Source organism: Ranitomeya variabilis, chromosome 5 (genome assembly GCF_051348905.1).
Source record: "Ranitomeya variabilis isolate aRanVar5 chromosome 5, aRanVar5.hap1, whole genome shotgun sequence".
Taxonomy (NCBI): domain Eukaryota; kingdom Metazoa; phylum Chordata; class Amphibia; order Anura; family Dendrobatidae; genus Ranitomeya; species Ranitomeya variabilis.
Window position 1 is genome coordinate 34,735,176 of NC_135236.1, and position 15,100 is coordinate 34,750,275.

Below are 15,100 nucleotides of genomic sequence, written 5' to 3' on the forward strand. Positions count from 1 at the left end.
ATTATTATTTATTGTTATAGCGCCATTTATTCCATGGCGCTTTACAAGTGAGGAGAGGTATACATAATAAAAACAAGTACAATAATCTTGAACAATACAAGTCATAACTGGTACAGTAGGAGAGAGGACCATGCCCGCGAAATGCTTCCAGGGGCGATCCCCATGATATTCCTGTGTCATTTGAGCAGTGTTTCCATCATTTTCTGATGTTTTTAGACCTTAAAATGACCCCCTGGGGGGATCGCGGTAAAAATACTCGGGTCTCCCATAGACTTACATTGGGCTCTTTGCTCAGGTCGCAGTACCCAAGTATTCCAATTTGCTGGACCCGAGCAATGAGCACCCGAGCATTTTAGTGCTCGCACATCACTAATTACAATGAATGCAAAAGGCAGGGATTTCTTCCAGATACCGCACGCCCCAAAGCCTGGAAAAAATCATTAACTTAAAGAAAGAGTATAACATTTCTCCACAACAAGACCGCTAATATGAGACAGACAGGTAGGACTAGTGTAACATTTCTATGACCTGTATTCACATATTAATAGGTCATATACAGTACATCCCGGGGGATGACAAATTAACTTTAAGGGAAAAAAAACTCACCATTTACCTGTTCCTTCTAACACAAGCTACTTTTTATTGCTTCATGTGGCCTCTTGCATCTTCTTCCTTGATCTTTAGTCACTGTCAGTGTTTCCAACGCAGAATACGAATAATGCATCACATTGGCATTGCAAAATATTGGTCATCATGGCATCACAATGTCTGTCATGATGTCACCATGCTTGTCACCCAAGGCAATTACTAGACTTTGGGCGATGCACCTCACAGCATGGGTTGTAACTTCTGAGGTCTACTCTGACCAGAAGTCCAACACCAAGTGAAGATCACAAAAGTTGACATAAGAGGAGGCGTAGAACAGTGGATGGAAATCTGTGGCAGTTTGTCAGACAAGTGGTGAGGAGAGCAGTTATTTTTTTTTTGCCATTTTGCTCACTACTTTTCAGCAGAATGACGATATGTCTGAATTTCAGCCATGTGGATCACAATAAAATGAAAATTCTAGAGAAATTATTTTTGTATTATTTGAGGTGAATTTTATTTGCCTCTAACAGATTCTCTGATCTCTTATACAATGTATAGTTTCTTCTTTTTGCCCTAATATAAATAAGATAATTATTTTTCATTCATATGATCTTTCTCTCCTCATGAGATAATTCCTAGAGTTCATATCTGGTCTGAATAATATGATGAAACATTTAGGAAGAAACATACAGATAACCAAAGCCCAACTAGATGCCAAGATAGCAAAAATCTCCATAGCTACAACATATATACCCTGGGCACTGAGTGAGGCTGGGATAAAAGATATCCAGACACTAAGGAAGGCCAACATGCTGAATGTGATAAACTTGGCTTCATTAAAGCTGTCGGGAAGTATTCGAGCAAGGAAGGCCACTATGAAACTGATGGTCGCCAGAAGAAACAAATAACCCAACATGATCCACAAGGTGAAGGATGAACCCTCGTTACATTCTACAATGATGACTCCAGGTTTACTTTGAGTGTTATATTGTGGGAAGGGTGGAAAGGTAGACAGACAAGCGACACACAATATCAGCTGTAAGAGCAAGCATACAAGAATGATGAAGAAGGGCACCCGAGGGCTTGTCCATTTTTTAAAATTGCTACCTGGTCTGGTGGCTCGGAAAGCAAACACCACCATGATAGTCTTCGATAAAACACTAGAAACACAAAGAGTGAATGCCATGCTGAAAGCGGCCTGACGAAAAATACATTTCTCCAGTTGTGGATATCCAATGAAGACTATGGAGCACAGGAAGCAGAAGGTTAAGGACAGCAGAAGAAGACAACTTACAGAAAAATTGTTGGCCTTAACTATAGGACTTTGTTTGTAGTAAAAGAAAAGTCTCATTATAAAAAGAGGAACAAATGAGGACATGATACTGGTAGCTGCCAAGATCTTTCCAAGATTATCTTCAAATGAAAAGAACTCGATTGACTTTGCACGACATCTGGATTGTTCATCATTTGGCCATTGATCCCAAGGACATTTTATACATTGGATTGATCCTGAAAATCAAACAATAAGGTTACTAATTATAGATTAGAGAACTCGTGGATGTTCAGGTTTGCTGGGTTTGACGAACATACAATAAAACCCAATAGAAGTCAATGTGGAAACAAACTTTGGTACCTTAAAATGGTTGCAAAATGGACAGAGTCAGGGCTAGGGGGCTGTAAAAGGAAACTTAAAAGTGGTAAGAATGGAATAATTGCCCTGAAACAAAATTTGAATAGGGAAATGACTTAAATGGTTCCATCACTATAGCAATCATGGTAAATTAGGAAGTAAATGAATAACAAACACATTTTAACAGTGCCCTCACAGAGACAGAGGCTGGATACTTCCAGTCCAGTTAAAATTTCAAACCCAGAGTATTGGGCAGAATACCTCCTCAGAAGCAACTTACAAATTTTATCCACAGAGCATGAGGCACAGTACCCCTACATTAGCAGTTTACAAATTTTACTCACAGCGCAAGGGGCACAGTACCCCTACATAAACAGCTTGAAAAATTCACCCAAAGAGCATGGGGCACCATACACTAACATTAGCAGCTTGCAAATTTCATCCACAGTCAAACTTTTATCTTCAGTAGCGTACAGTAGAGCAGCCAAAGACTAAAAGCTTGCACTTTAACTCTGTATACAGATAGCTGTCCACCGCAAAGCTTGCTACCTCCAGTCCCGGCCCCTTTACCTTGGGATGCCTCTCCAATGCTGTTGCCTTAGGGTCCTGGGGGCCCAAAGTGTTTCCTTGGGAATAATTGTTCAAAGCAGTCAACCACGCAAAAATACTTCAGCTAGGGGTAATGCAATTGTACTCCCTTTCTACTTTTTTGTTTGTTCGAACTGTGACCATCATCAAGAGGGAACCTGGGGGAACACAAAGTGAAGGAACTAGAGGCACTCTCAGCCATCCAATCTCAAACCACTAACAGGAGGGGTTGCAGAATACACACGTGTAACAGAGAATCATGTTTCTTGTCTGGAGAGACAACCTGATAAACATGTACCGCATCCAAGGAATGCAGCAGTCAAGCAAATTAACCACTTCTAAACTGCGTCAGCAGCTGATATTGCAAGACAGGATAGCCATCCATGACAATTAAGAGGTTCTGTAATTGGAAAGAGCAGTTAAATCCTTTAGGCCTTGCCCCAAAGGTAGAGTAAAATTATTTTTTAGTCTCACTACTCATAAGGACAGAGCACACATAGGCTCTTGAGAACCCCACCCCCACAGAAGCTGTAGCGCTATGACTGCACCCTTGCATGGTGTCCAGTTCTCCCTCCATGAAGGGACGCCAGCTGTTGTGAATTCCGTTCTTGGGCTCCCTCCGGTGCTTGTAAATGGCACTTTTGTGAATTCTGCCCTTGGGCTCCCTCCGGTGTTTTTAAGTGGAACTGCTGCTCCTTGGGTTTAGCATTAGCAGCTGCTTCCACTGATCGTCTCTCCTGGCTCTGCTATTTAGCCTGGCTCTAGTCTTCAGCCAGTGCCAGCTGTCAATGTTTCTTGGTTGGATTCAGATCTCTCCTTGGATTTCTCTGATAGCCTGTCCATTTCAGCAAAGGTAAGTCCTTGCTTGTTCTTTTGTTGTCCACTTGCTGTGGACTTAATCGTTCAGCTCATGTTATGTTTTTTCTTGTACAGCTTGTCAGTATGATATATTCAGCTTAGCTGGAAGCTCTGGGGAAGCAGATTTGCCCTCCACACCGTGAGTCGGGTGTGGAGATTTTTTTGTAACTCTGTGTGGATTTTTCTAGCTTTTAATACTGACCGCACAGTATTCTTTCCTGTTCTGTCTATCTAGTTAGAAGTGGCCTCCTTTGCTAAATCCTGGTTTCATTCTGTGTGTGTCATTTCCCTCTCCACTCACAGTCAATATTTGTGGGGGGCTATCTTTCCTTTGGGGATTTTCTCTGAGGCAAGATAGCTTTCTGTTTCCATTTTTAGGGGTGGTTAGTTCTCAGGCTGTGACGAGGTGTCTAGGGAGTGACAGGAACATCCCACGGCTACTTCTAGTGTTGGTGTTAGGATCAGGAACTGCGGTCAGTACAGATACCACCTCCTCAGAGCTCGTCCCATGTTGCTTATTAACCACCAGGTCATAACAGCCAGCCTACTTACCACCTGGCCCCACAGGGTGGTTGCCCGGCATGCTCATGTCTCCTCCTGCCCTGGTGATGCGGGCACTCTCCTGCTCTTAAAGGGGCAGCATGTGCATATTATAAATGCCTGCAGCCAAGAGGCATTTAGCATAATGTATTCACCTGCAAGATGGCTTGCAGCCAATTGCTTGGAGTCATGCTGTATAAAAGACTCCCACTCCCTTAAGAAGTTGCCATGCAACCAGTTAAGTCATTAGGTAGTTGGTATTCTACCAGTGCAGTTATGAGATCCTCTGGTCCCAGTGTGGCTAGGGTCCTGAACCCAAATTACTGGTCCCGGTGCGGCCAGTGTTCTGAACGTTATCCCATGGTCCCGGTGTGGCCAGTGTCATGAACCTTGTAACCTTTTCTAAGTGTAGCCAGTGCCTTAATGTTATCCCCTGGTCCCAGTGCGGCCTGGTCTTGAACCTTGTTCCCTGGTCTACGTGCGGCCAGAGCCAGGACAATGTCCCCTGGTCCCAGTGTGGCCAGTCCTGTTCCTGAAATTCCCTGCTTCCAGAGTGGCCAGAGCCTGAACACTGTCCCCAGTCCCTGTGCAGCCAATCCCTGCAACATATCCCTATTCGGTGTCAGTGAACCTAACCCCAGCTGCAGTACCCAGATTTGTCTAGGATAGGTATCTGGTACCAGTCTGTCTTCACTATCAGGCATTCGAGTGAACTCCAGGTAGACGATTAGTTATGCCCCTTCCTGGGCAGGCCCAACCCTGTGGCACATTGGAATCAACAATCCATGTGCACCACAGTTCAATGTAACAGAAGCTTATTACAATTTTCACACACAGCGCAAAGGGCACAGTACCCCCACAGCTCCACAATGTCTGTTGCAATACTGTATATTGCAAATGCCATCCGATGAAAAGATTGTAGTATGATGTTGGATCGAGCTGGCGGTCCGCAGCAAGGTTTGCTACTGGCGGCTGTCCAAGTAAAAATTGCATCCATAGAGCATGTTTCCATATTTATCCCAAAGAAGCTGATAACAAATTCCACACCCAGACAATGGCCCTCAGTAACCCCACAGGCAAGGTTGCAGGATACACAGCGGCTTAAAAGCATATACAGAGCATTGCGAAAGTATTCAGTCCCCTGGAACTTTTCAACCTTTTCCCACATATCATGCTTCAAACATAAAGATAGCAAATGTAAATTTTTGGTGAACAATCACGAACAAGTGGAACACAATTGTGAAGTTGAACAAAATTTATTGGTTATTTTACATTTTTGTGGAAATTCCAAAACTGAAAAGTGGGGTGTGCAATATTATTCGGCCCTTTTAACTTAATGCTTTGTTGTGCCACCTTTTGCTGCGATTACAGCTGCAAGTCGCTTGGGGTATGTATCAGTTTTGCACATCGAGAGATTGAAATTCTTGCCCATTATTCCTGAGCAAACAGCTCAAGCTCAGTGAGGTTTGATGGCGATCGCTTGTGAACAGCAGTTTTCAGCTCTTTCCACAGATTCTCGATTGGATTGAGGTCTGGACTCTGACTTGGCCATTCTAACACCTGGATACGTTTATTTGTGAACCATTCCATTGTAGATTTTGCTTTATGTGGATCATTATGGGATCATGGTCTTTTTGGAAGACAAATCTCCGTCCCAGTCTCAGGTCTTTTGCAGACTCCAACAGGTTTTCTTCAAGAATGGTCCTGTATTTGGCTCCATCCATCTTCCCATCAATTTTAATCATCTTCCCTTTCCCTGCTGAACAAAAGAAGGCCCAAACCATGATTTTGCCACCACCATGTTTGACAGTGGGGATGATGTGTTCAGGGTGATGAGCTGTGTTGCCTTTATGCCAAACATATCGTTTGGCATTGTTGCCAAAAAGTTCGATTTTGGTTTCATCTAGCCAGAGCACCTTCTTCCTCATGTTTGGTGTGTCTCCCAGGGGGCTTGTTGCAAACTTTAAACAACTCTTTTTATGGATATCTTTGAGAAATGGCTTTCTTCTTGCCACTCTTCCAAAAAGGCCAGATTTGTGCAGTGTATGACTGATTGTTGTCCCATGGACATACTGTCCCACCTCAGCAGTAGATCTCTGCAGTTTATCCAGAGTGATCATTGGCCTCTTGGCTACATCTCTGATCAGTCTTCTCCTTCTTTGTGATGAAAGTTTAGAGGGACGACCGGGTCTTGGTAGATTTGCAATGGTATGATACTCCTTTCATTTAAATATGATTGCTTGCACAGTGATCCTTGGGATGTTTAAAGTTTTGGAAATAACTTTGTATCCAAATCTAGCTTTAAACTTCTCCATAAGAGTATCACGGACCTGCCTGTAGTGTTCCCTGGTCTTCATGATGCTTTCTGTGCTTCAAACAGAACCCTGAGACAATCACAGAACAGGTGCATTTATACGGAGACTTTTACACACAGGTGGATTATATTTATCATCATTAGGCATTTACGACAACGTTGGGTCATTCAGAGATCCACAATGAACTTCTGGAGTGAGTTTGCTGCACTGAAAGTAAAGGAGCCGAATAATATTGCTTTTCAGCAATAAACACTGTTCAGTTTTGGAATTTGCACAAAATAATTAACATAACCAATAAATTTCATTCAACTTCACAATTTTGTTCCACTTGTTGTTGATTCTTCACCAAAAATTTACATTTAGTATCTTTATGTTTGAAGCATGATATGTGGGGAAAGGTTGAAAAGTTCCGTACTTTCGCACAGCACTTTAGCTCCTGCAGATATGGGTTAATGAAGAGACACAATGTCTTTTGGCAAAGTACTCCCACAGATATGGGTTAAAGAATAAACTCAGCATTTTTGGCACATTACTTCCACAAACATGGTTGCCTAAGAATATGAAAATAAGTTTACACACAAATCACTCCAACCGACTCAGTTGAAAATTATAAAAATGTTTGGTTATGCATGTAATTATCGCAGACACGGATGCAGAGTACATATAGTGTTTTTGGGAAACTGTGCACATGCGAAACCTTATTGTCACAAGTGTGTCACGTCGTCCTGGGAGATCTGGATTAGAAGATCACTAAGTATTACCAATCGCAGACCTTACATTTAGTCTGTGTGTTTGTGTCCCATAATAAGTGGATTTTGGTTTCCTTTGATGCTGAAGTGGTTATCGATCCATTTCTATGCTGGTAAGAATCTTGCACCTCCATTTCAGCTGCTTCTTATCTGTTCATTGCCTGCTCCTATAAAACCTGACCAGACCTTATCTGCATTGTCAGTGAAAGCTTTGCTTCCTTGCTCCTTGTAGACACTGTGCTGAATTGGAGGTCGATGTTAATACTGTAGATTGTTGTGTGCTGTTTTTGGGTGTATAGTTTCCTCAATGGCCTATTCCTATTTGGTTAGTACATTTCTATCATTCCCTGTATACCTATCTACCTGTCAGTGTTTTTATGTTTGTTGCTGTCATTGTTATTAGTGGCACCAGGTGTCACATGCTGGGAGTAACAGTACAAAAAGCTCCCACCTGCTGTCATCGTTCTGATTTTAATATAACTCTCATCTTTCTCTTCTGCTCGTGCCGATCACTGTCAGAACAGGGGATAATGATGAGAGTGGTCTTCAGCACCTGCCACCGGGGAACAGCGCTTACTGTAGCGCTTCTTCACCGGCGGCCGTCCATGTGGTACTGAAGCGGCACATGGACCACATCCGTGTGCAGTATGTGTTTACATCGACCCATTGACTTGTCTGTTGTGAACTCTGTTTCCGGGCTCCCTCCTGTGGTTGTGAGTGGTACTGTGTGAGTTCTCTCTTTGGGCTCCCCCTGGTGGCTCTTTTTGTTATTCTGCAGGTTTATGGCTGGGATCAGCTGTCTTGTCATCTGCTAGTCAGGTTTCCTATTTAATTCACCTGGTCCTTCATTCCTTGCCTGTTGTCGTTGTATTCAGTGCTATTCTGATTCCTCCTGTCTACATCCGTTATCAGTCTCTCCAAGAGAAGCTAAGTTCTGTTTGTTTATTCTGGCTCATCTGTGTTCAATATGTTTCCTAGAATATGATGAGTTTTGTCCAGCTTGCTAATATGTGATATCTCTGCTTGCTGGTAGCTCTGGGGTGCTGAGTTGCTCCCCCCACATCGTTAGTTGATGTGGGGGTTCTTGCATTCTCTGCGTGGATATTTTTGTATAGGGTTTTTTACTGACTATCTAGTGTTAGCGGGCCTCATTTGCTTAACTTGTTTCATCTCTGCGTTTGTCTTTTCCTCTTAACTCACCGTTATTATTTGTGGGGGGCTTTCTATATCTTTGGGGTTATTTCTCTGAGGCAAGTAGGTCTTTACTTTATCTCTAGGGGTAGTCAGTTTCTCAGGCCTTGAAGAGACATCTAGGATTTCAGGAAACGTTCCACGGCTACCTATAGTGTGTGCGGTTAGGATCAGGTTTGCGGTCAGTCCAGTTACCACATCCCCAGAGCTCGTCCTATTATCTCTGACTTAGCTGGTTAGATTTGTGATCCTAAGCCACTGAGGATCATAACACTTGTCGTCATGTAGGTCACTCAGACACACGGTCCATGAAAAAAACACAGATATGTGCAAAGACCCATTCATTTGAATGGGTCTACATGTCAGTGTCTTCTGTACGTGTGAAAACTGTCACTACACATACTAGGCACACTGATGTTTGAAAAAGCCCTTAGATTCCTTATTGGTTATGTACAGTTGGTACGGAAAGTATTCAGACTCCTTTAAATTTTTCACTATTTGTTTCAGTGCAGCCGTTTGGTAAATTTAAAGAAGTTCATTTTTTCTCAGTAATGTACATTCTGCACTCCATATTGACTGAAAAAAACAGAAATGTAGAACTTTTGCAAATTTAATAGAAATAAAAACTGAACTTGAGATGGTTCTACTCCTTCATTGGAGCCCAGCTGTGTTTAACTAAACTAATAGGACTTGATTTGGAAAGGTGCACACCTGTCTATATAAGAGCTCACAGCTCACAGTGCATGTCAGACCAAATGAGAATCATGAGGTCAAAGGAATTGGCCAAGGAGCTCAGAGACAGAATTGTGGCAAGGCACAGATCTGGCAAAGGTTACAAAAGAATTCTGCAGTACTCAAGGTTCCTAAAAGCACAGTGATCTCCATAATCCTTAACCCCTTCATGACCCAGCCTATTTTGGCCTTAATGACCTTGCCGTTTTTTGCAATTCTGACCAGTGTCCCTTTATGAGGTAATAACTCAGGAATGCTTCAACGGATCCTAGCCATTCTGAGATTGTTTTTTCGAGACATATTGCGCTTCATGTTAGTGGTAAATTTAGGTCGATAATTTCTGAGTTTATTTGTGAAAAAAATGGAAATTTAGCGAAAATTTTGAAAATTTTGCAATTTTCACATTTTGAATTTTTATTCTGTTAAACCAGAGAGTTATGTGACACAAAATATTTAATAAATAACATTTCCCACATGTCTACTTTACATCAGCACAATTGTGGAAACAAATTTTTATTTTGCTATGAAGTTATAAGGGTTAAAATTTGACCAGTGATTTTTCATTTTTACAACAAAATTTACAAAACCATTTTTTTTAGGGACCACCTCACATTTGAAGTCAGTTTGAGGGTTCTATATGGCTGAAAATACCCCAAAGTGACACCATTCTAAAAACTGCACCCCTCAAGGTGCTTAAAACCACATTCAAGAAGTTTATTAACCCTTCAGGTGTTTCACAGCAGCAGAAGCAACATGGAAGGAAAAAATTAACATTTAACTTTTTAGTCGCAAAAATGATTTTTTCGCAACAATTTTTTTATTTTCCCAAGAGTAAAAGGAGAAACTGGACAACGAACATTGTTATCCAATTTGTCCTGAGTACGCTGATACCTCATATGTGGGGGTAAACCACTGTTTGGACGCACGGCAGGGCTTGGAAGGGAAGGAGCGCTATTTGAATTTTTGAATGAAAAATTGGCTCCAATCTTTAGCGGACACCATGTCACGTTTGGAGAGCCCCCGTGTGCCTAAACATTGGAGCTCCCCCACAAGTGACCCCATTTTGGAAACTAGACCCCCCAAGGAACTTATCTAGTAGCATAGTGAGCACTTTAAACCCCCAGGTGCTTCACAAATGAATCCGTAAAAATGAAAAAGTACTTTTTTTCGCAAAAAAAATATTTTAGCCTCAATTTTTTCAATTTCACATGGGCAACAGGATAAAATGGATCCTAAAATTTGTTGTACAATTTCTCCTGAGTACACCGATACCTCACATGTGGGGGTAAACCACTGTTTGGGCACATGGTAAGGCTCGGAAGGGAAGAAGCGCCATTTGACTTTTGAATGAAAAATTATCTCCATCGCTAGCGGACACCATGTCAGGTTTGGAGAGCCCCTGTGTGCCTAAACATTGGAGCTCCCCCACAAGTGACCCCATTTTGGAAACTAAACCCCCCAAGGAACTTATCTAGAAGCATAGTGAGCACTTTAAACCCTCAGGTGGTTCACAAATTGATCTGTAAAAATGAAAAAGTACTTTTTTTCACACAAAATTTCTTTTAGCCTCAATTTTTTCATTTTCACATGGGCAACAGGATAAAATGGATCCTAAAATTTGTTGGGCAATTTCTCCTGAGTACGCCGATACCTCATATGTGGGGGTAAACCACTGTTTGGGTGCACGGCAAGGCTCGGAAGGGAAGGCGCGCCATTTGACTTTTTGAATGGAAAATTAGCTCCAATCGTTAGCGCACACCATGTCGCGTTTGGAGAGCCCCTGTGTGCCTAAACATTGGAGCTCCCCTACAAGTGACCCTATTTTGGAAACTAGACCCCCCAAGGAACTTATCTAGGTGCATAGTGAGCACTTAAAACCCCCAGGTGCTTCACAGAATTTTATAACGCAGAGCCATGAAAATAAAAAATTATTTTTCTTTCCTCAAAAATGATTTTTAGCCCGGAATTTTTTATTTTCCCAAGGGTAAAAGGAGAAATTGGACCCCAAATGTTGTTGTCCAGTTTGTCCTGAGTACGATGATATGTGGGGGTAAACCAATGATTTGGCACACGTCGGGGTTCGGAAGGGAAGTAGTGATGTTTTGAAATGCAGACTTTGATGGAATGCTCTGCGGGCATCACGTTGCGTTTGCAGAGCCCCTGATGTGCCTAAACAGTAGGAACTCCCCACAAGTGACCCCACTTTGGAAACTAGACCCCCAAGGAAACTTATCTAGATGTGTGGTGAGCACTTTGAACCCCCAAGTGCTTCACAGAAGTTTACAACGCAGAGCCGTGAAAATATAAAATCATTTTTCTGTCCTCAAAAAAGATGTTTTAGCAAGCAATTTTTTATTTTCACAAGGGTAGCAGGAGAAATTGGACCCCAATATTTGTTGCCCAGTTTGTTGTGAGTACGCTGGTACCCCATATGTGGGGGTAAACCACTGTTTGGGCGCACGTAAGGGCTTGGAAGGGAAGTAGTGACATTTGAAATGCAGACTTTGATGGAATGGTCTGCGGGCATCACGTTGCATTTGCAGAGTCCCTGATGTGCCTAAACAGTAGAAACACCCCACAAGTGACCCCATTTTGGAAACTATACCCCCCAAGGAACTTATCTAGATGTGTGGTGAGCACTTTCAACCCCCAAGTGCTTCACATAAGTTTATAACGCAGAGCCGTGAAAATAAAAAATAATTGTTCTTTCCTCAAAAATTATGTTTTAGCAAGTAATTTTTTATTTTTGCAAGGGTAACAGGAGAAATTGGACCCCAATAGTTGTTGCCCAGTTTGTCTTGAGTACGCTGGTACCCCATATGTGGGGGTAAACCACTGTTTGGGTGCACGTCGGGGCTTGGAAGGGAGGGAGCACCATTTGACTTTTTGAACGCAAGATTGGCTGGAATCAATGGTGGTGCCATGTTGCGTTTGGAGACCCCTGATGTGCCTAAACAGTGGAAACCCCTCAATTCTAACTTCAACACTAACCCCAACACACCCATAACCCTAATCCCAACTGTAGCCATAACCCTAATCACAACCCTAACCCCAACACACCCCTAACCACAACGCTAACCCCAACACACCCATAACCCTATTCCCAACCCTAACACTAATCCTAACCCTAATCCCAACCCTAACCCTAATCCCAACCCTAACCACAACTGTAACCCCAACACACCCCTAACCCTATCCTTAACCCTAACCACAAGCCTAATCTTAAAGGGAACCTGTCACCTGAATTTGGCGGGACCAGTTTTGGGTCATATGGGCGGGGTTTTCGGGTGTTTGATTCACCCTTTCCTTACCCGCTGGCTGCATGCTGGCCACAATATTGGATTGAAGTTCATGCTGTGTCCTCCGTAGTACACGCCTGCGCAAGGCAATCTTGCCTTGCGCAGGCGTGTACTCTGGAGGACAGAGAATGAACTTCAATCCAATATTGCGGCCAGCATGCAGCCAGCGGGTAAGGAAAGGGTGAATCAAACACCCGAAAACCCCACCCATATGACCCAAAACTGGTCCCGCCAAATTCAGGTGACAGGTTCCCTTTAACCCTATTTCCAACCCTAGCCCTAATTCCAACCCTAACTCTAATTCCAACCCTAACCCTAAGGCTATGTGCCCACTTTGCGGATTTGTGTGAGATTTTTCCGCACCATTTTTGAAAAATCCGCAGGTAAAAGGCACTGCATTTTACCTGCAGATTTACAGCGGATTTCCAGTGTTTTTTGTGCGGATTTCACCTGCGGATTCCTATTGAGGAACAGGTGTAAAACGCTGCGGAATCCGCACAAAATTGACATGCTGCGGAAAATGCAACACAGCGTTTCTGCACGGTATTTTCCGCACCATGGGCACAGCGGATTTAGTTTTCCATAGGTGTACATGGTACTGTAAACCTGATGGAAAACTGCTATGAATTCACAGCGGCCAATCCGTTGCAGATCTGCAGCCAATCCGCTGCGGATCCGCGGCCAATCCGCTGCGGATTCGCAGCCAAATCCGCACTGTGTGCACATGCCCTAACCCTAACCCTACCCCTAACCCTAACCCTACCCCTAACCCTAACCCTAACCCTAACCTTAACCTTAACCCTAACCCTAGTTCTAACCCTAGTTCTAACCCTAACCCTAGTAGAAAAAGAAAAAAATATATTTTATTTATTTTTATTATTGTCCCTACCTATGGGGGTGATAAAGGGGGGGTCATTTACTATTTTTTTTATTTTGATCACTGTGATAGGCTATATCGCAGTGATCAAAATATATCTGAAATGAATCTGCCGGCCGCATGCGCCCGCCATTTTGGAAGATAGCGGCGCCCATGGAGAAGGCGGACGGACACCGGGAGGCCCGGTGAGTATGAGGGGGGGTGATCGGATCACGGGTGGGGACCGGAGCACAGGGGGAGCGGACAAGACGACGCTGGGAGCGGACAGGACCACTTAAGGGGGCGGACCACATAACGGAGGACTGGGGAGGAGATCAGTGGGGTGGGGGGGTACAGATTAGGTTTTCCAGCCATGGCCGATGATATTGCAGCATCGGCCATGGCTCGATTGTAATATTTCACAGTTTTTTTGGGTGAAATATTACAAATCGCTCTGATTGGCAGTTTCACTTTCAACAGCCAATCAAAGCGATCGTAGCCACGAGGGGGTGAAGCCACCCCCCCTGGGATGAAGCACCACTCCCCCTGTCCCTGCAGATCGGGTGAAATTGGAGTTAACCCTTTCACCCGATCTGCAGGGACGCAATCAGTCCATGATGCCACATAGGCGTCATGGGTCGGATTGGCACAGGTTTTCATGACGCCTACGTGGCGTCATGGGTCGGGAAGGGGAAATGGAAGAAGTTTGAGACCACCAGAAGTCTTTATAGACCTGGCCGTCCAGCCAAATTGAGCAATCATGGGAGAAGAACCTTGTGATAGATGTAAAGAAGAACCCCAAGATCACTGTGGCTGAGTTCCAGAGATGCAGTAGGGAGATGGGAGAAAGTTCTACAAAGTCAACTATCACTGCAGCCCTCTACCAGTCAGGACTTTATGGCAGAGTGGCCAGATGGAAGCCTCTCCTCAGTGCAAGACGTATGAAAGCCCACATAGAGTTTGCTAAAAAAGCACATGAAGGTCTCCCAAACTATGAGAAATAATATAATGCCTATGTGAGTCTCAGTTGGCCCATTATTGGAGCAGATGATCCTTACTAAATCCAGCTATATGATCTATGAGTGCAGTGATTAAAATGGAAATGAAAATTTTTATACTGTAGCTCACAAACTTTACATGGATATGAATTTTTACAACTAAGGCTAGTTTCAGACTTGCGTTTTGAGGAGCTGCGGACTTCCTCCGTGAAGCCCAGCCCTCAGCCGCACCTCTGCCGCTAGCTCCACCTACTTCTGCATGTGGCCTGCATGCGACCTGCGTTCCTATCTTCAACATAGGTATGCAGGTCATACGGCTGTATGCGGATGCTTCCGCATGTGTCGTTTTGACGATGTGGCAAAAACAAGAAATTACTACCAGCTGCGTCCTACGCTGGTCAAAACGACGCATGCGGAAGCATCCGCATACAGCCGCACGACCTGCGTACCTAATGTTAAAGATAGGTATGCAGGCCAAATGCAGGCCGCATGCAGAAGTAGGTGGAGCTAGAGACACAGGTGTGGCCGAGGGCGGGGCTTCACGGAGGAAGTCCACAGCCCTCTGCAGCTCCTCAAAACGCTAATGTGAAACGGCCTAAGATTCATATGTTTGAAACAGTAGTAGGATTTTAACCAGAACCAATGTGTTGACTCCCATTTATTCTATAAAAAGGAGCGTGAAACAATCAACACTATTTGCTGAGTATTTGCTTTTTCTTTAACACAAAATGCATATTAACCCCTTCATGACCAGGG

The 15,100-nt window shown here is 43.6% G+C and overlaps 1 protein-coding gene across 1 annotated transcript; it reads right to left on the reverse strand.

Moving 5' to 3' along the window:
- Positions 1–1,186: 1,186 nt before the first annotated feature.
- LOC143774805 (vomeronasal type-2 receptor 26-like) lies at positions 1,187–4,247 on the reverse strand. The gene is made up of 2 exons (XM_077262574.1): positions 4,217–4,247; positions 1,187–2,097 (listed from the first exon to the last, which is right to left on the reverse strand). The coding sequence occupies exons 1-2, from the start codon at positions 4,245–4,247 to the stop codon at positions 1,187–1,189; spliced, it is 942 nt and encodes a 313-aa protein (XP_077118689.1).
- Between the last annotated feature and the right edge of the window lie 10,853 nt (positions 4,248–15,100).